The sequence below is a fragment of the Phyllostomus hastatus genome, unplaced genomic scaffold (genome assembly GCF_019186645.2).
Source record: "Phyllostomus hastatus isolate PE091 unplaced genomic scaffold, TTU_PhHast_1.1 phas_contig_147, whole genome shotgun sequence".
In the NCBI taxonomy this organism is placed as follows: Eukaryota; Metazoa; Chordata; class Mammalia; order Chiroptera; family Phyllostomidae; genus Phyllostomus; species Phyllostomus hastatus.
Window position 1 is genome coordinate 5,953,204 of NW_025333603.1, and position 16,520 is coordinate 5,969,723.

Sequence of the window (16,520 nt, forward strand, 5' to 3'; positions counted from 1 at the left end):
TTATCTAAGGTCTTATGGCTCATGGATGAAAATCTGGTTTGTTCTCATTTAAAGCCTGAACTACCTCAAACTGTTTCTCCAAAAACAACAGTGCTATCCTTCCCTCTGTGTCACTTTCAGTTCTTGCTCTCTATCAATATCAGGATCTGTATCTCTCCATCTGGATCTCTATCCCTATTACCATTCCCAGCAACTTCAGTGTTCTTCCCTCACGTCATCTTGGCAAAACTCCTACCTCAGTTAAATCCTGCTTCATGCCCCACCCCCAAACATCTGAATATTAAAATCACTGTACTTGAGTCACTTTCATTATTGTTCCCAAAATTTTAAAAGGGCATTTAACTGTACCTGCAATCCTACTGCATTTCTCAATGAGTATGCTCTAAAGAATATACTATTTCATAATTCTTTCTCCTCAAACTTCAATCCCTATCTGTTTACCCCTCTCATTTGAACACTTCATCTAATTTTTCACTGAGAACTATAGCTATACTTCCCAGTATCTACCAAACTACCTGTACTTGCATCAATGTACTCGGACTTCCTTTCTGCTCCAATCAAAAGACATCTTTTCTTCTGCTCTATATACAATTCCTGTACACACGTAAAGATTTGGCACCAAAATTATTTCCTTCTGTCTTCTCTATGCCATCAATTGTTCCCTCTTTTCAAAATGAGTCCCACAATCATAAAACATGTCTTACTGTATAACCCATCTTGGAAAAAAACTACTGGCCCCTATAAAGTATCTTTTATTTCTCTGCTTTCTTTCTCATTAAAATATATCAAGCCCTGGCTGGTGTGATTCAGTGCACTGAGTGCTGGCTTGCAAACTAAAAGGTTGTGGGTTCGATTCTCAGTCAGGGCACATGCCTGGGTTGTGGGTCCTCAGATGGAGGCACACAAGACGTAACCAAATGATGTATCTCTCACACACTGATGTTTCTCTCTGTCTCTTTCTCCCCCCATAATTGGTAGGTACAAAACAGATGGGGAGGTTAAGAACAGTATAGGAAATAGAGAAGCCAAAGAACTTATATGTATGACCCATGGACATGAACTAAGGTGGGGGGAATGCTGGAGGGAAGGGGGACACAGGGTGGAGGGGGATAAAGGGGAGAAAAATGGGATAACTGTAACAGAATAACCAATAAAATATACTTAAAAAAGAAACTATAGATAAAAAACATGTGGTCTTTTTAAAAATAAAGTATGCTATCAATTCCAGAGGCATAAAAGAATAATTTCAACCACATAAAAATTTTAAAAGTATTTTATAGCAAAACATGCCATCAAAAATAAAAACAAACAGCCAACTGAAGAAAAATGCATGCATCACATATCATAGTCAAAGGTTTATTTCCTTAATATATAAAGAAATATTCTATGTATTAGGAAAAAGCCAACAACCCAAAAGAAAAACACAAAGGCCATGAATAGATGGTTCCCAAGAACTACAATTCTTTTTTTTTTTTAAGATTTTATTTATTTTTTTAGGGAGAGGGGAAGGGAGAAAGAGAGGGAGAGAAACATCGATGTGTGAGAGAAACACTGACTGGTTGCCTCTCATCCACTCCCAACCAGGCATCTGGGATCTGGCCTACAACCCAGGTATGTGTCCTGACTGGGAACCGAACCAGCGACCTTTCATTTCGCAGTCCAGCACTCAACCAACCAACTGAGCGACATCAGTCAGGGTGGAACTACAATTCTTAAAAAAAAAAAGGCTCAAGCCTTATTTTAAAATAAGTGCAAAATAAAATAACACATGTTTTAGTGAGCAACATTTGAATAATCATAATATAAACACTAATGATTGATTAATATTGTGATATGTTTATTGTAGCTGAGGAGGAGATAATTTGTAGAGATATATGCAGGAGAGGTAAGTCCTTTACCATGGCAGCAGAATCACTAGATAACATCTAAAACCAATAAACCAAGAATTTGAGAAAATTTTAAAAGCTGTCGTTACTAAATAAACACATATTTAGAAATGTGGAGGTAAACACCACAAGAAACAGCTATTAACAGTACAGAGTAATTTCTTCTGGGGAGCAGGTCTTATAGGTTTTTCATTTTTTAGGCCTAAATGATTTGATTTTTAAACTATGTTCATAAATTACTTTCATTGACAAAAAAAGTTATAAAAGTGACAACCAACCTACCTTAACTGCCATGAAGAGTTCTTCTTTAAGTTGTGCTGCTTGCTCAGGTGAGAGCTATAAGCAAACAAAAAGCTGACAGTGAAACATCAGATCTTCATCAAAGCTCGACTAAGGGAAGACAGATCTTGCCTTTAGCAATCACATACCTGCAAGGCTAGAATCGAGGTGATGCTCACTGCCATTGTTTGCATCTTGGGGTTTTCATGCTTACAGAGCCACCTCATAACAAATTTGGCAGCATCAAACCTGAAAAGCAGTATTTTTTTCTCACAATGAAACTTGTAAAACTGTATACGAGGAATGGAGAAATCACTTGGCCAACCCCAACAAATTCTGTAACAAAAGTAATCTCAACTCCTAAAACCTCACCTATGAAAACCAAAAGCAATTGGTAGAAAGAGATCAGAAGGGGAAGAGGAGATGTGCAAATGAGAGTGTGAGCAAACTGCACAGGATTCAAAGACAGATGGACAGATTTAAGAAAGTTTTTTTTTTTAGCATTTAGTTTCTATTATGATTGGTCTGAAAAAGAAAAGAGGTTCCTACGCCCTGGCTGGCATAGCTCAGTGGATTGAGCGAGGGCTGTGAACCAAAGTGTCGCAGGTTTGATTCCCAATCGAACCCCTGTCAGGGTACATGCCTGGGTTGTAGGCCATGACCCCTAGCAACCGCACATGATGTTTCTCTCTCTCCCTCCCTCCCTTCCCTCTCTGAAAATAAATAAATAAAATCTTTAAAAAAAAAAAAGAAAGAAAAGAGGTTCCTGAGAGATAGTAAACTATAATCTGAACTGCAGCAAGCAAATCAATTAGCTAGAGAGAATCCACGCCCTGTTACAGGGGCAGCTGTTACTCAGCTCTGATCCCTGCTATGTAGGAAAAAAGATGAGGTTGAGAAGGATGTTTTCAAGAGAAGTTAGAAATAGAGATGTTTTTTAAATGAGAAGGACCACCTTCCCTATCGTATTTTTAAAAGTCAACTCCAATTTTAAATACACATTTCCATTAGATTTGAGAATGGCTTAGCCTACACCATCACCCATAAATCACATTGCTCACGCCAGCCTGTGCTTAATTTTCCTGCTGTTGGCAGCAACTATCATAAATGTTTTTTAACTCATGAATCTGGGAGATTACAAAGACCTCAAGAGTAATCCCTCTGGAGTCTAGGGTGAGGATTTTTAAAAAGTATTATCAATAAAATAATGAAAATAATGACTAATGTTCAGGACAGCTTGTACTTCTTAGGCTGGACACTGTTTTAAATACTTTTATAAACATCACTGTATCTAATCCTCATAAATTACTATTTTACAAACAAGAATACTTACCACAAAGATAATAAAAGGGCTAGAACTTGAATCGGAGTATGTTTAACTCTCCGGAGCCCCTGGTCTTACTATTCTGGAGCCCTGAACTGGAATCACATTTTGGAAAACAACATTTATAGGCAGGTTACTTCTAATCACCTCAGTGGAAGAGGCTCAACAGAGCATTCTCCCCAGGTACTTTCTTTATCCCAGCCTTAATCAGACATTTGCTAAGCTAATAACCCAAAAGCCAACAATGCTCAGAGTAATACTGGGCAACACTCCAAAATAAAATGACCAAGTTTTCTTCTTGCCTGTCAAATGGAACATCCACAAGAATCCTGGAGTTGGTTAAGGAGAGAAGACAATTCTTCTGTAACTTTAGGGAAATAAAGAAAATTAGTTCCGAGTAAATCCATGCAAGAGGCATTTCTTTCACATATCCGTGTTTCTTTCACACATCCATGTCTCTCCCTTTTTCTCCCCCTCCCCCTCTCTGTAAAAATAAACAAAATCTTTAAAAACAGAAAACAAAATCAATTTCCAGTTTAAGTACACACTTCAATTAGTTTGATACATTCATATAGCTGTGTAACCACTAACCTCTACCCACAACCACCACAATCAAGAAAAAACCTGCATCACCCCAAAGAGTTCCACTTTGCCCCTTCTAATCAATCCAGACCCTGCAAACCTTTGCCCCAGAAAATTACACTGGTATCACATGTTAGTCTGTTCTAAGTTTCCACATAAATGGAATCATATAGTATCTACTCTTTGTGTCTGGCTTATTTTTGCTCAGCATATAATGTTTTTGATAATCATTCATATACTTCGATCAATACTTCATTCTTTTGTACTGCCAAATAGTATTTCCTTACATGAATATATCACAATCTGTTTATCTATTCACCTGTTGTTGAACATTTGGTAAGTTTTTAGGTTAGGGTGATTATGAATAAAAATATTACAAACAGCTGTGTACAAGTTTTTTTATGGACATATGTTTTCATTTCTCCTTGAATAGAATGACTGGGTAGTATGGAAAGGTATGTCTAACTTTTAAAGAAACTATAATACTGTTGAACTGGTAGTTGTATCATTTTACATTCTTAACATCATTATATAAGAATTTCAGATGCTCCACATATCCTTGCCAACACTTTGTATTGTCAGTCTTTTAATTTCAACCAATCTAGGGATTGTGTAGTAATAACTTATTGTGTTTTAATCTGCATTTCCCTAACAACTGAAGATAATAAGAAACTTTTCATGTGCTAATTTGTCACCTGCATATCTCCTTTGGTGAAATGTCTTTTCAAATCTTTTGGCCTTTCTACAAATTGGTCTGTCTTTGTTGTTGAATTGAAAGTTCTTTATATTCTAGATAAAAGACTTTTGTCATATATACAGGGTGGGACAAAAGCAGGTTTACAGTTGTTTGTATGGAAAGTAATACAATAATTAGTAAGTAATGATATAAGAATAAACTCTGTGTTTCATGTACTCACAATTATAAACCTACTTTTCCCCCACCCCATATAATGAACATTTTCCCCAGCCTATGGCTTACCTTTTCATTTTTTTTAATGTTTTCATGTGTCTGAGATAAATTTTCTGAATTCTAATTTTTCTTTTATGATGTATGTTTCTGTATCCTAAGAAAACTTTGCCTACTCCAAGGTCACAAATATTTTCTATGTTTTCTTCTAGAAGTTTTATGGTTTTAACTTTATATTTAGATCTATGACTCAATTCAATTTAATTTTCACATATAATGTAAAGTCTACAAGGATGTACCAAAAATGTTAATAGATGTTTCTGAGTAACTGGTGTCTGAGAAATTTTAAAAATTTAAACCTTACTGCTTATCCACATTTCCTAATTTTTCTACAATAAGCATAAATTTCTTATCTATTCTTTCTTGTTTTTTCACTCTCTCTTAGCTAAGATGAAAATTAAGAACTAAATTATACATAGCTTTCACATATTTGTCCCGAAGTAAAGCGGAGTCAAGTATTCAATTTAAATTACCTGCTGGTAATGGGGGAAATTTTTCAGAGCCTTGAAAAGTAGACAGGTGACCTCTGACAACAAACGAACAGGCATTCCCCTGGCCAGACCCTGGCGTGTTAAGTTGAGAGCACAAGCACTGGCTGTGAACTGCACTGGCAAATCCAGTGGATGGTTCCTCATTCCTAGAGCCACAAGCTGGAAATGAACTTGTTTTTAGTGGCTTATGACAACATTAGCATTCTTTATACTGTCTTGTGTTAGTTGGCAAAAAGTATTTGCTCATTGGCAGAGACTAACAGATTATCCCTATCCTCAGCATTTATTTTTAGAACATCAGCAATACCTTCTAATCCAAATGCAGCCATTAACTAGCTGTGTGACTTCAGGCAAGTCACTTGCCTTCTCTGGATCACCATTTCCTCATCTGTGACTTCATAACCATTTACTTAGGCTCACATCATATAAGGCATTACAATAAGCACTACATGGAACACAAACATGAATCACTTATAACCCTAGTCCTTAGCATAAAACCTTGTGAGAGAAATAAGGTATATACACAAGTATCATTGTGAAAGATGTCAAAACATGAAAAAAAAAAAAAAGGAAAAAGCACCATAAAAACGGCATAAATAAAGTGCTGCCTAAGGTAGTTACAGAGGAAGAAATTATTTCTGGCATGAAATCAAAGAGCTTAATTCCAAGAGCACAATTAGGCAAGGGTCTCAGACAGGAATGAACAAAAGCAGATGGAGGAGGAAGAAATCTGAATTTGAAAAGTGGTAAAACATAGCAGCAGAATGCTAACTAGAAGACCGGTTGTGGAAGACCTAGAACCTAAGTGTAAAACGAAGGTGTTGTGTCACACTTACACCACACCTGCTCTAACATTCAGGGACAATATGATTGATCTGTTTTGTCTATCAAATAGGGATAATCATCCCTACCGGTCTCAGCCATAGGTCTGCTGATACTCACATAGCCATGATTTTAAGAGACCAGATACCCTCACCCTGACAGCTGCATGAATTCATGGAGCTTAGAGACAGACCTGGGATATACTTACTTTTACTGTGGAAAATGACTCTTTCTAGATTGCTAAACTACTCTTAGGATTTCATTAGATTACCATTATCTGCAATTTAAATATGCACAAACCAAAATAAACATAATCTTCAAAAAATCAGATTCTTAGATATGAAAAGAACTTTTAGAGCATCTAATTCAATCTTGTTACAGATAGGAAACAAAGGTCCAGACTTTTTTCTTTATATAGTACTGCTTTTAAGTTATGAATTAAATCTCCCATGCTACAAAAATAGTCATATTTTTAAAGAACAGCAAAAAATTACAAATAATAAAGACAAAGTGACTTAAGACTTTACTTTCATATTTCATTTAATTTTAAGTCATTGCAATTTTCTTTCCCAAACCACTTAATACTTTCCATTATATTTAAAATAAATCCACCCTTCTACAAACCAAAGCAAGGTCTGACCCTATCAATACTGATAATTTTCCTTCACTCACAAAATACTTTAAATAGAAGATTTGGCTACCTTCAATTATTGTTATTTTGTTCTCTTCTTATTGGAGATACTGTTATCACTTTCTTTTAGAAAAACCAGATGTTAGATTTTACAGAGTAAATAAATAAGAAACAATATTTAGGGCACAGAGAATTCATGTTTACAAATAAGTCCTATTTAGCAAAATAGTACAAAGGTCCTATTATCCCTTTCACAAACTGAATTTTAAAAACTGGGGGATGGGCTAGGTGTAGAGGATTCAAGCAAAAAAGGAAAACAACTGATGGACACAGACAACAGTATGGTGATTTGTGAAGGGGAGAGGGGTGGGTGGAGGTGAAGAGGGTATGGAGGGATAAATGATAATGAATAAAAATTAAAAATGAAAAAAAAACAAAAAAAAACAAAAAAAACCCCAAACAAAAAAACAAAAACAAAAACCCTGGATGACTCAAGTTGATTCAGATACTCAAAATGAGATGATCTGGCAGTTAAGCCTAATACTGCTTTCCTTTCTCTTATGAGGGCATTTTGGTTCACTATAGAATGAGGCACACAAGTTACTATATTCAGTGTGTCTAGTGAACAACTTTAATGGAATCAAATAAGAAGAATAAAAACTACCTTTCTGAGGTATACTTACCTTTAAAACAGCAGGCATGGTTACCTGCATTGAAAATGTCTCTGTAAAGAGCCTGTAGAGGGCTTCCTTCGTAAAACAAGACCTGTTTCTGTACTGGCTCAATGCTTCTGAAATCTGAATCATATTGGCTTCTCCAGCAACCTGAAAAGCAAAGACATTACCAGTAGGTTTCACTGTTCATCTCTAAGTACAGGCTTTAGAGGCCTCAAGTGTTCAATTAAATTTTTCCAGATACTACTATGCAAAGTTGCTCTCATTCAATCATAATTCTAAGTAAGTGTTCTCCTCAACCTCATTTTGATAGATGGGTCCAGAGAGGTGAAGTATGCTGCTATGTGTAACAAACCAATGAAATGGAGAAGCCAGTCTTAAACAAATACCATCTCCTATAGGGCCTACAACTATATTACAGTTAACACCTCAACTGAATAATGAGTAGCATATAAATTTTTAAATAACCAGTAACCATGAATGCATATGTCTTCTAAGTATGCAATAGGACAGACAATAAAAGACAAAAAGCCCATATAAAATAACTACAATGAAAAAGGAGTTGACCTTTTTCGGTAGTATTATTTTTACTTATTATTTATGTATTTCTTTTAAAGATTTATTTATTTATTTTTAGAGAGAAGGGATGGGAGGGAGACAGAAAGGGAGTGAAATATCTGTGTGTGAAACATCAATTGGTTCGTCCCTAACCAGGAACCTGTCCTGCAAACCAGCCATGAGCCCTGACTGGGAATCAAACTGGCGACCTTTTGGGTCACATGCTGGCACTCAATCCACTGAGCCACAACAGCTAGGGCTGTTTATTATTTATTTAATATTCATATAACTCTTCCTGGTTACCACTGAAGTAATAATTTCAAAAAGTCTAAGTTACCCTCCTGATTCAAACCATAAAATCAACAAGTAATGTAAATAAAACTAGATATGACAGGGAAAGGAAAGAGGAAGGGAAAGGAAAAGGAAAGAGAGGGAGAGAGGGATGAAGGAAATTTCAGGATCTGGAAAAATGAAAACAAAAATAATTCTTTCTTCACTTCACCAAGACCAGTAACATCATCATCCACTGAAGAAATCTCAAATCACTAAACTGATAGGAGAGTGCTTTTGAATTAGGAATCCAGTGAATGCCAATAAATAAAAAGATTCAAACCAATTCCATGTAAAGCTCCTATAAGAGAATGTTTTAAAAAGCCAATCTATACACTTCAGCTGAAAAAGTTCTTCCTATAAACCAAAAAATCAGAAGGAAATTGTTAATACAGCAGTTTAAACTGAATTAAATATTCTCAATTTGCATTTTGGGATATGAAAAAAATGTAAACAAAAAGATGATGGACTCATTAAATCAGGAAAGAAAAGATCATATTAAATATAAAAATTAAGTTACAAGGAAGGATTTAAATAAAAATTTACTAACAAGAAGAAATGCAAGGAAACAAAAAACTAGATTTTAAAAGTAAGTAAAAAGGATGTAAGATTGAGTGTTGATATGAAAGAAGACAAAGATCCAACATATATGTACTTGGAAGTTCCTGGGCAAGAAATGAATGAATACTTAAAACTATTATCAAGGGAAACTTTTCAGAAATATGAAGACCTAAATCAATAAACTGGAAGAACCCACCAAGTACCTGGGGCATAATGTGCAACCTACTCTCAAATTGTTCTAAAAAAAACTGCATATGGACAGCTGATATGATAAAACAAATGTGGCAAAATATTTCAAATTTGCAATCTGCAAGTTAAAAATTATTTTAAGACTTCCGGCCAAGATGGAGGAGTAGGCAGACACATTGTGCCTCCTCGCACAACCAAAAGGAGGACAATTTAGAAACAAAAAACAACCAGTACTGGCAGAAAATTGAACTGTATGGAGGTCCAACAACCAAGGAGTTAAAGCAAACACATTCATCCAGACCGGTAGGAGGGGCAGAGTCCGGTGGCCTGGCAGAGAAAGGGCGAGGCAAAGTGGTGGCTGGGGCACCCCAGGAACGCAAGGTGGCAGCGGTGGACCCAGAGAGGATTGTGGAGGAGCGCGAGCAGCACAAGAGGCCGCTGGCGGACCGGGCAGTCCCACATTCCCGTGCAGATAAATCAGGCGAAACAAAGGGGGAACAGGCCAGACCGCACAATCCAGGGTCCCAGCTTGGGAAATAAAGACTCAAACACCAACTGAAAACACCTGTGGGGGTTAAGGTGCCCAGAGAAACTCCCTCACAGGAGAGTTCGTTGGAGAGGCCTACAGAGTCCTAGAACATACACAACCCCCACCCCCATGGGAATCAGCACCAGAAGGGCCCAATTTGCTCGGAGGAAGCAGGAGAAGTGACTGAAATATGGCAGACAGCAGAACAAGCACCATTGTTCCCTCTTGGACCCCTGCCCCACATACAGTGTCACAACCTAGAGACTTGGTTGCCCCACCCTGGCGAACACCTAAATCTCCGCCCCTCACTACATAACAGGTGTGTCAAGACAAAAAAAAAGGCCCAAATGAAAGAACAGATCAAAGCTCCAGAAAAAATACAACTAAGTGACAAATAGCCAACCTATCACATGCACAGTTCAAAACACTGCTAATTAAAACACTCACAGAATTGACTGAATTTGGTCACAAATTAGATGAAAAAATGAAGGCTATGCTAAGTGAAATAAAGGAAAATGTACAGGGAACCAACAGTGATAGGAAGAAAACTGGGACTCAAATCAATGGAGTGGACCAGAAGGAAGAAACATCCAATCAGAAAAGAATGAAGAAACAAGAATTCAAAAAAATGAGGGGGCTCAGGAACCTCCAGGACATCTTTAAATGTTCCAACATCTGAATTATAGGGGTACCAGAAGGAGAAGAGGAACAGCAACAAGTGGAAAAGTTACTGGAACAAATAATAAAGGAGAACTTCCCCATTCTGGCAAAGGAAATAGACTTCCAGGAAGTCTAGGAAGCTCAGAGAGTCCCAAAGAAGTTGGACCCAAGGAGGAACACACCAAGGCACTCAATAATTACACTACCCAAGATTAAATATAAGGAAAGAATCTTAAAAGCAGCAAGAGAAAAGGAAAGAGCTACCTACAAAGGAGTTCCCATTACACTATCAGCTAATTTCTCAAAAGAGACCTTACAGGCAAGAAGGGGCTGGAAAGAAGTATTCCAAGTCATGAAAGGCAAGGACCTACATCCCAGATTACTCTATCCAGCAAAGCTTTCATTTAGAATGGAAGGGCAGATAAAGTGCTTCTCAGATAAGGTCAAGTTAAAGGAGTTCATCATCACTAAGCCCTTATTATATGAAATGTTAAAGGGACTTACCTAAGAAAGATACAAAAAACATGTACAGTAAAATGACAGCAAACCCACAATCATTAACAACCACACCTAAAATAAAACAAAAATGAACTAAGCAAACAACTAGAACAGGAACGGAACCACAGAAATGGAGATCACATGGAGGTTTAGCAACAGTGGAGTGGGAGGAAGAGAGAGGGGGAAAAGGTAAAGAGAATAAGCATAGATTGTAGGTAGAAAATAGGATGAGGGTAAGAATAGTATGGGAAATGTAGGAGCTAAAGAATTTATAAGTATGACACATGGACATGAGCTAAAGGGGGGAATGTGGGTGGGAAAGGAGTGCGCAGGGTGGAGGGGAGTGAAGGGGGAAAAATGGGACAACTGTAATAGCATAATCAATAAAATATATTTAAAAATAAAGAAAAAAATTATTTCAAAACAATTTTTAAAGTACTATACACTCATATGTGGAAGTTAATGAATAAAATGAACTAACAAGCAAAAGAGACTCATAGAAAGAGAGCAGGCCAACAGTTGTCTAGTGAAGCTGAGGGATGGGAGGGTGGAAAGACTGAGCAAAAAGAGGAGGGAGGGAGGGAAGGAGGGAGGCAGAGTAAGAGGGATGGGGGGAAGAGAGAGAGGACACTTATGGACAGAGAGAGCAGTGTAGTGATTGCAGGGGGAGGGAGGGAAAAATGGTGATGGGAAAAAGCAAATGAACAGGGATGGATGAATAGATAGATAGATAGATAGATAGATAGATAGATAGATAAAAAATATTATACAGATACATCAATTGCCCAAGGACCCACACATTATTAAGAATCTGAACAAAGGATATATTCTAGGTGGACAACTGGGGAGTGGGGGTTAAGGGGTAGAAGGTTTGAGCAAAAAGGAAAAACAATTCATAGACATGGACAACAATTTGGTGGTGACTACAAGGGTAGGGAGAATAAGGGGGTAAATGGTAATGAAAAAGTCTAATTAAAAATACAATTAAAAAAAGGAAAAAAAGGTTCTGTGATCACCATGATGTAAGAAGTGAAACAAAGGATAAGCCAGAGCAAGACCAAACAGAAGAGCCCTGGGCTGGTGTGGCTCAGCAGGTTGAGTGTTGTCCCACAAACCCAAGGGTTGCTGGTTCAATTCCTGGTCGTGGGCCAGTCCCTGATTGGGGCAGGGGGTGTGATCAATGCGTCTCTCCCTTTCTTTCTCCCTCCCTTCCCCTTGCTCTAAAATAAATAAAATCTTTCTTTTTTTTTAAAGACCAAACAGGAGACCAGATAGCCACTGTAACCTTCTCTCTCCTTGGCTTCCTGGAAATGCCACTACAGTACAATCCTCCTAAGGGATATGTGCTGCATCCCACCAGTGGATCAATGAGAATTTCCTAGCAAATGAAAATGTTTCATGGCTTTTTAAATGCTAATTTATGTGGGTGTCCTTTCTGCTCATTTAATTTTTTTAAAAATTTAACTATTAAAATATAGTTAACATACAATATTATTTAGTTTCAGGCATACAAGTTATTGAACATTTATATACCTAATGAAGTGATCAAAACAAACCATATAACAAAGTACAAAGTTATTACCATATTATTGATTGTACTCTCTATGCTGTGTATTATATCCCTTGACTTATTTTGTAACTGAAAATTTGTATCTTCTTCACTTATTTTATTTATTAATGTATTTATTTTAGAGAGGGTAACGGAAAGAAAAAGAGAGGGAGAGAAGCATCAATGTGTGGTTGCCTCTTGCATGCCCCCCAGAGGAGAGCTGGCCTGCAACCCAGGCATGTGCACTGACTGGGAACGAACCAGTGACCCTTTGCTTTGCAGGCCTGCGCTCAATCTACTGAGCTACACCAGCCAGGGCTTATTCACTCATTTTAAAGGAATTAAGTACATACATGTTTCCCATTCTAATTTTGGATGCAAGAATTAACATATTTGTTCTGTTTCAAAGTTTTCACTAACACTTAATTTTATCCATTTTAATGTAAGCAAACTTTTGAACAACGCCACAAAAATATTTAGTATATTTTGCATCTAATTTGAAAGATATGCATTTCTTTTAAGCAAAACATTTTCTGAAACATACCTTTTAAACTTATAGTAACTTACACTCCACATAAGGCTGAATTAAGTAAGACCTTTATGAATTAAGATCTTTACAGTTCCTTAGTAATGGGAAGATTGTGATCTCTCCATCCCCCAATATCCAACACTGTACATACTGCATAATTTAAAAATTTCAAAATAAACTATGCTGACGTGTATTTCAGATAAGTTTACTGAAACAAAACTTCCCCTTTTCTGTTGTTGTACCTGCTTTAGTAGTTAGTATCTTAACTACATTACAGCACTTGTCCTATATTATTGTATATACCAAGTATTTATGTGCTAAAATCTATTTTTTTTAATCACTGTGGTCTTTTTGGATCACTGTGCTATTAATCTTAAACCGGCCTAGATGTACATTTCTGATAAACAATTCTCTACTGTACATACTTAACTGAAAGTTCAAATTATATCTCTATTTCAAGTCTAATGATATCTAACTGATGGCTTCCACCTTCATTAGAGAGGCCAGAAAATTAAAAGGACTTTAAAATACAACAATTGCTGTTCTCAAATTAAAGGAATAAAACGTAAAAACAACTAATAAGTACAAATCACTTTGTTCTCTCATCCTAAGAAGCATTACATAAGGTATAATCACAAAAGGTTCATTTTAATTAGGCAGTGCTTCTGAACCTTGGCTGCACATTAGAATTACTGGAACCTTTTAAAATCTTGACTCCCAAATGGGCTCATGAACATGGACAACAGTGTTGTGATTGCGGGAAGTGTGTGTGGTGGTATGAGGACTAAATGGTAATGGAAAAAAATACAATAAAAAATAAATTAATTAAAAATAAAATAAAATAAAAATCTTGATGCTCAGGCCAAATCCTAAACATATTAAATCAGAATCTTTGGGGGGTGGTACATAAGTATCAGTATATTTTAAAGCTTCCAAAGTGATTAAAATGTACAACTGAGGAAAAGAACCACTGTTTTAAAAAAGAAATATTCTAGAACATAAATATTTAAATTATGCTACTTTAAAAATAGTACCATGAGAGGCTATAAACTTATTCTAGCAACATTCAAAACTTTTCTTAAGGGTCTTTTAAAATTGCTTTGTGTCATATATTCACCAAAAATGGTGCTAACCATGTTGATCACCTACCTTATTAATTATATTTAGCTGTTAATAGAGGTGAAGAACAAAAGTTTTAGAGTCACAAAAACTTATGTACAAGTCCAAGCTATACCGTTTAATAGTTCTATGGTTGTGGATAAGTAGCTTAACCTCCCTGAGCGCCCATCCCCTCAAGTGTAAAATGGGAGGATTAAAATAGAAAACAATGTGCACAGTATGTATGGCAGACAGGAGGTGATATATAAATGACTGCACCGTATCATTGCGAAGCTAGACTAGAACACGTGGTGGCCAGGACTGCATCTTTTTTAAGATTATATTTCTACAACCTACCACATAGCAGCAACACCATAATTGTTATGTTCCCCAAGGACTTATTATCTGTCTCTGGAACCATCATACCTAGATTCAGACATACAACAGATGTTTAATAAAGGTTCTAAACAAATGAAACAAACTTATTTCAGATAAGAACAAACCCTCAAGCCTTGTTTTGTAGCAAAGAAGTCAGAATGACCAGCATCCGTAGCAAACAGTCCCACAAATTGCATCGAAGGCCGCTGCCGTATAAACAGTTCTACAGCTCCATCGGTGATGCAACTGCCCCCCGAAATATCCAGTGATACAACATTAGGTAGAATATCCTTCTGCTGTAGCAAATGAAAAGCTAGATCTGACTTGAGTTCCCTGTGATCAGAAATATCAAGGTGAAGCAGACATTTAAGTTCTCTAATGACTGCAAGAATTTGTGGTTTGGTCATCATCAGGCATTTCATATAGTGCATTGTGAGAGATTTGAGTCGATCCTTACAGGTAAGTAGTGCAGAGATGTCAGTGACCAGAGTACTAGAGATATCCAAGCTTTCCAGTTTTGGTAACTGAGAAACATTAGCCAGGTCTTCATTATGAAAATAAACATTGAAAACACTTAAAACACGAAGACCAGTGAGCTGATGAAAGAACAGTGGTCTTGTATCTCGAGGGATGCTTGTCAAGTCCAACAGGAGACACCGGAGGTTTTGCCGGATCCAGCCATTGCTGCAGAGTCCATGTATGATATCTGGGGTTGCCAGGTCACCGCGCACTGCAGTAGCATCCAGTTCAACGAGTTTGTGATGGCAGAAAGCTTTTATGAAAGCAGTTGTAGAGATTTTAGCTTTTTGAATATTGACCAGCTTCAGTTTCATTTGGTCGCCTCGGAAAATGCTTGCTGTTCTATCAGTCAGCTTGCCTACAAAAGAACCAGAACAAGTTTGTGATAATTAAATCTCATGCCTTTTCCAGGAGGCATCATGGCCAGTGAACTATGATGGATGCTAATAATAACAATGAATACATTTGCTGCTTACTCTGTGCCAAGCATTGTTCTATAAACGCTTTACTCAGGTATCATTTACTGTTTGCAACAACTCTATAAAAAACAAACAAACAAAAAAAAAACTATTCCTATTACCAGCATGTAGCTGAGCAAACTGAAGCTTAAAAAAGTTGAGTAAATTGTTCAAGGCCCAAATATGTGTTAGAATCAAGAATCAAAGCCATTTGGACTCCAGAGCCCAGTTTTATCTATCAATCTTGTTCAAAGAAAAAAGAACAAAATAAAGTAGGTTATTTTTAAGCAAATTAATGGATAGCCTTTGACAAAGCCATTTACCTCTCAGGGCCTCATTTTCTTCATCTATAAAATAGGTGGGCTATACTAAACTTCATTTAGAAAAGATTTACTAAGCATCTTCTACATGTGAGATCCCATGTTAAACAATGGGCACACAAGTAGAAACCTGTAACCACAAGGAATTCAGCCTAGGGATGCATGTAAGGTAAATAAATTATTATAATAGTCAATTTTGTGAATATTTTAAATTTATTTTTAGAGGGGGGGAAGAGAGGGAAAGAAACATTGATGGGCTGTCTCACTGGGCTGCCTCTTACTGCCCTCAATCAGAGACGTGGCCCACACACAGGCACGTGCCCTGATCAGGAATCAAACCACCAACCTTTCAGTCTGCAGGCCAGTTGCTCAATCCACTGAGCCACATCAGCCAGGGCAATAGTGTATTATATGTAGTGGTGATTCATACCAGGTATTGAATTAGTACAGATGAGATTAACTTTCAGTAAAGATTTGAAGACTAAATATCACTTTGTCAAGAGGAAGGTGAAGGGTGGAAGAATATGTCAAAGACATGGAGACATAAAACAGATTATTCAGAACAACCCTAAAGCAAAATGGCACTACTGGAACAGTGTCCGAGGGAAGGCAGAGCTGAAAATGAGTCGAGAGGAAGGGAAAAGTTAGATGAAGCCTATATACAAAGCTAGAAAATTCAGACTCTAGG

General features: G+C 36.9%; 1 protein-coding gene across 1 annotated transcript in view; it reads right to left on the reverse strand.

The window, feature by feature from the left end:
- The window catches only part of ZYG11A (zyg-11 family member A, cell cycle regulator), a 52,702-nt gene that overhangs the window by 15,194 nt on the left and 20,988 nt on the right, over nucleotides 1–16,520 (reverse strand). Inside the window, exons 3-8 of the mRNA XM_045856600.1 lie at nucleotides 14,661–15,412; nucleotides 7,666–7,806; nucleotides 5,512–5,688; nucleotides 3,792–3,856; nucleotides 2,315–2,414; nucleotides 2,169–2,222 (exon numbers count right to left, since the gene is read on the reverse strand). Of these exons, the coding sequence (XP_045712556.1) occupies nucleotides 2,169–2,222; nucleotides 2,315–2,414; nucleotides 3,792–3,856; nucleotides 5,512–5,688; nucleotides 7,666–7,806; nucleotides 14,661–15,412 (1,289 nt within the window). The remainder of the gene's footprint in view (nucleotides 1–2,168; nucleotides 2,223–2,314; nucleotides 2,415–3,791; nucleotides 3,857–5,511; nucleotides 5,689–7,665; nucleotides 7,807–14,660; nucleotides 15,413–16,520) is intronic.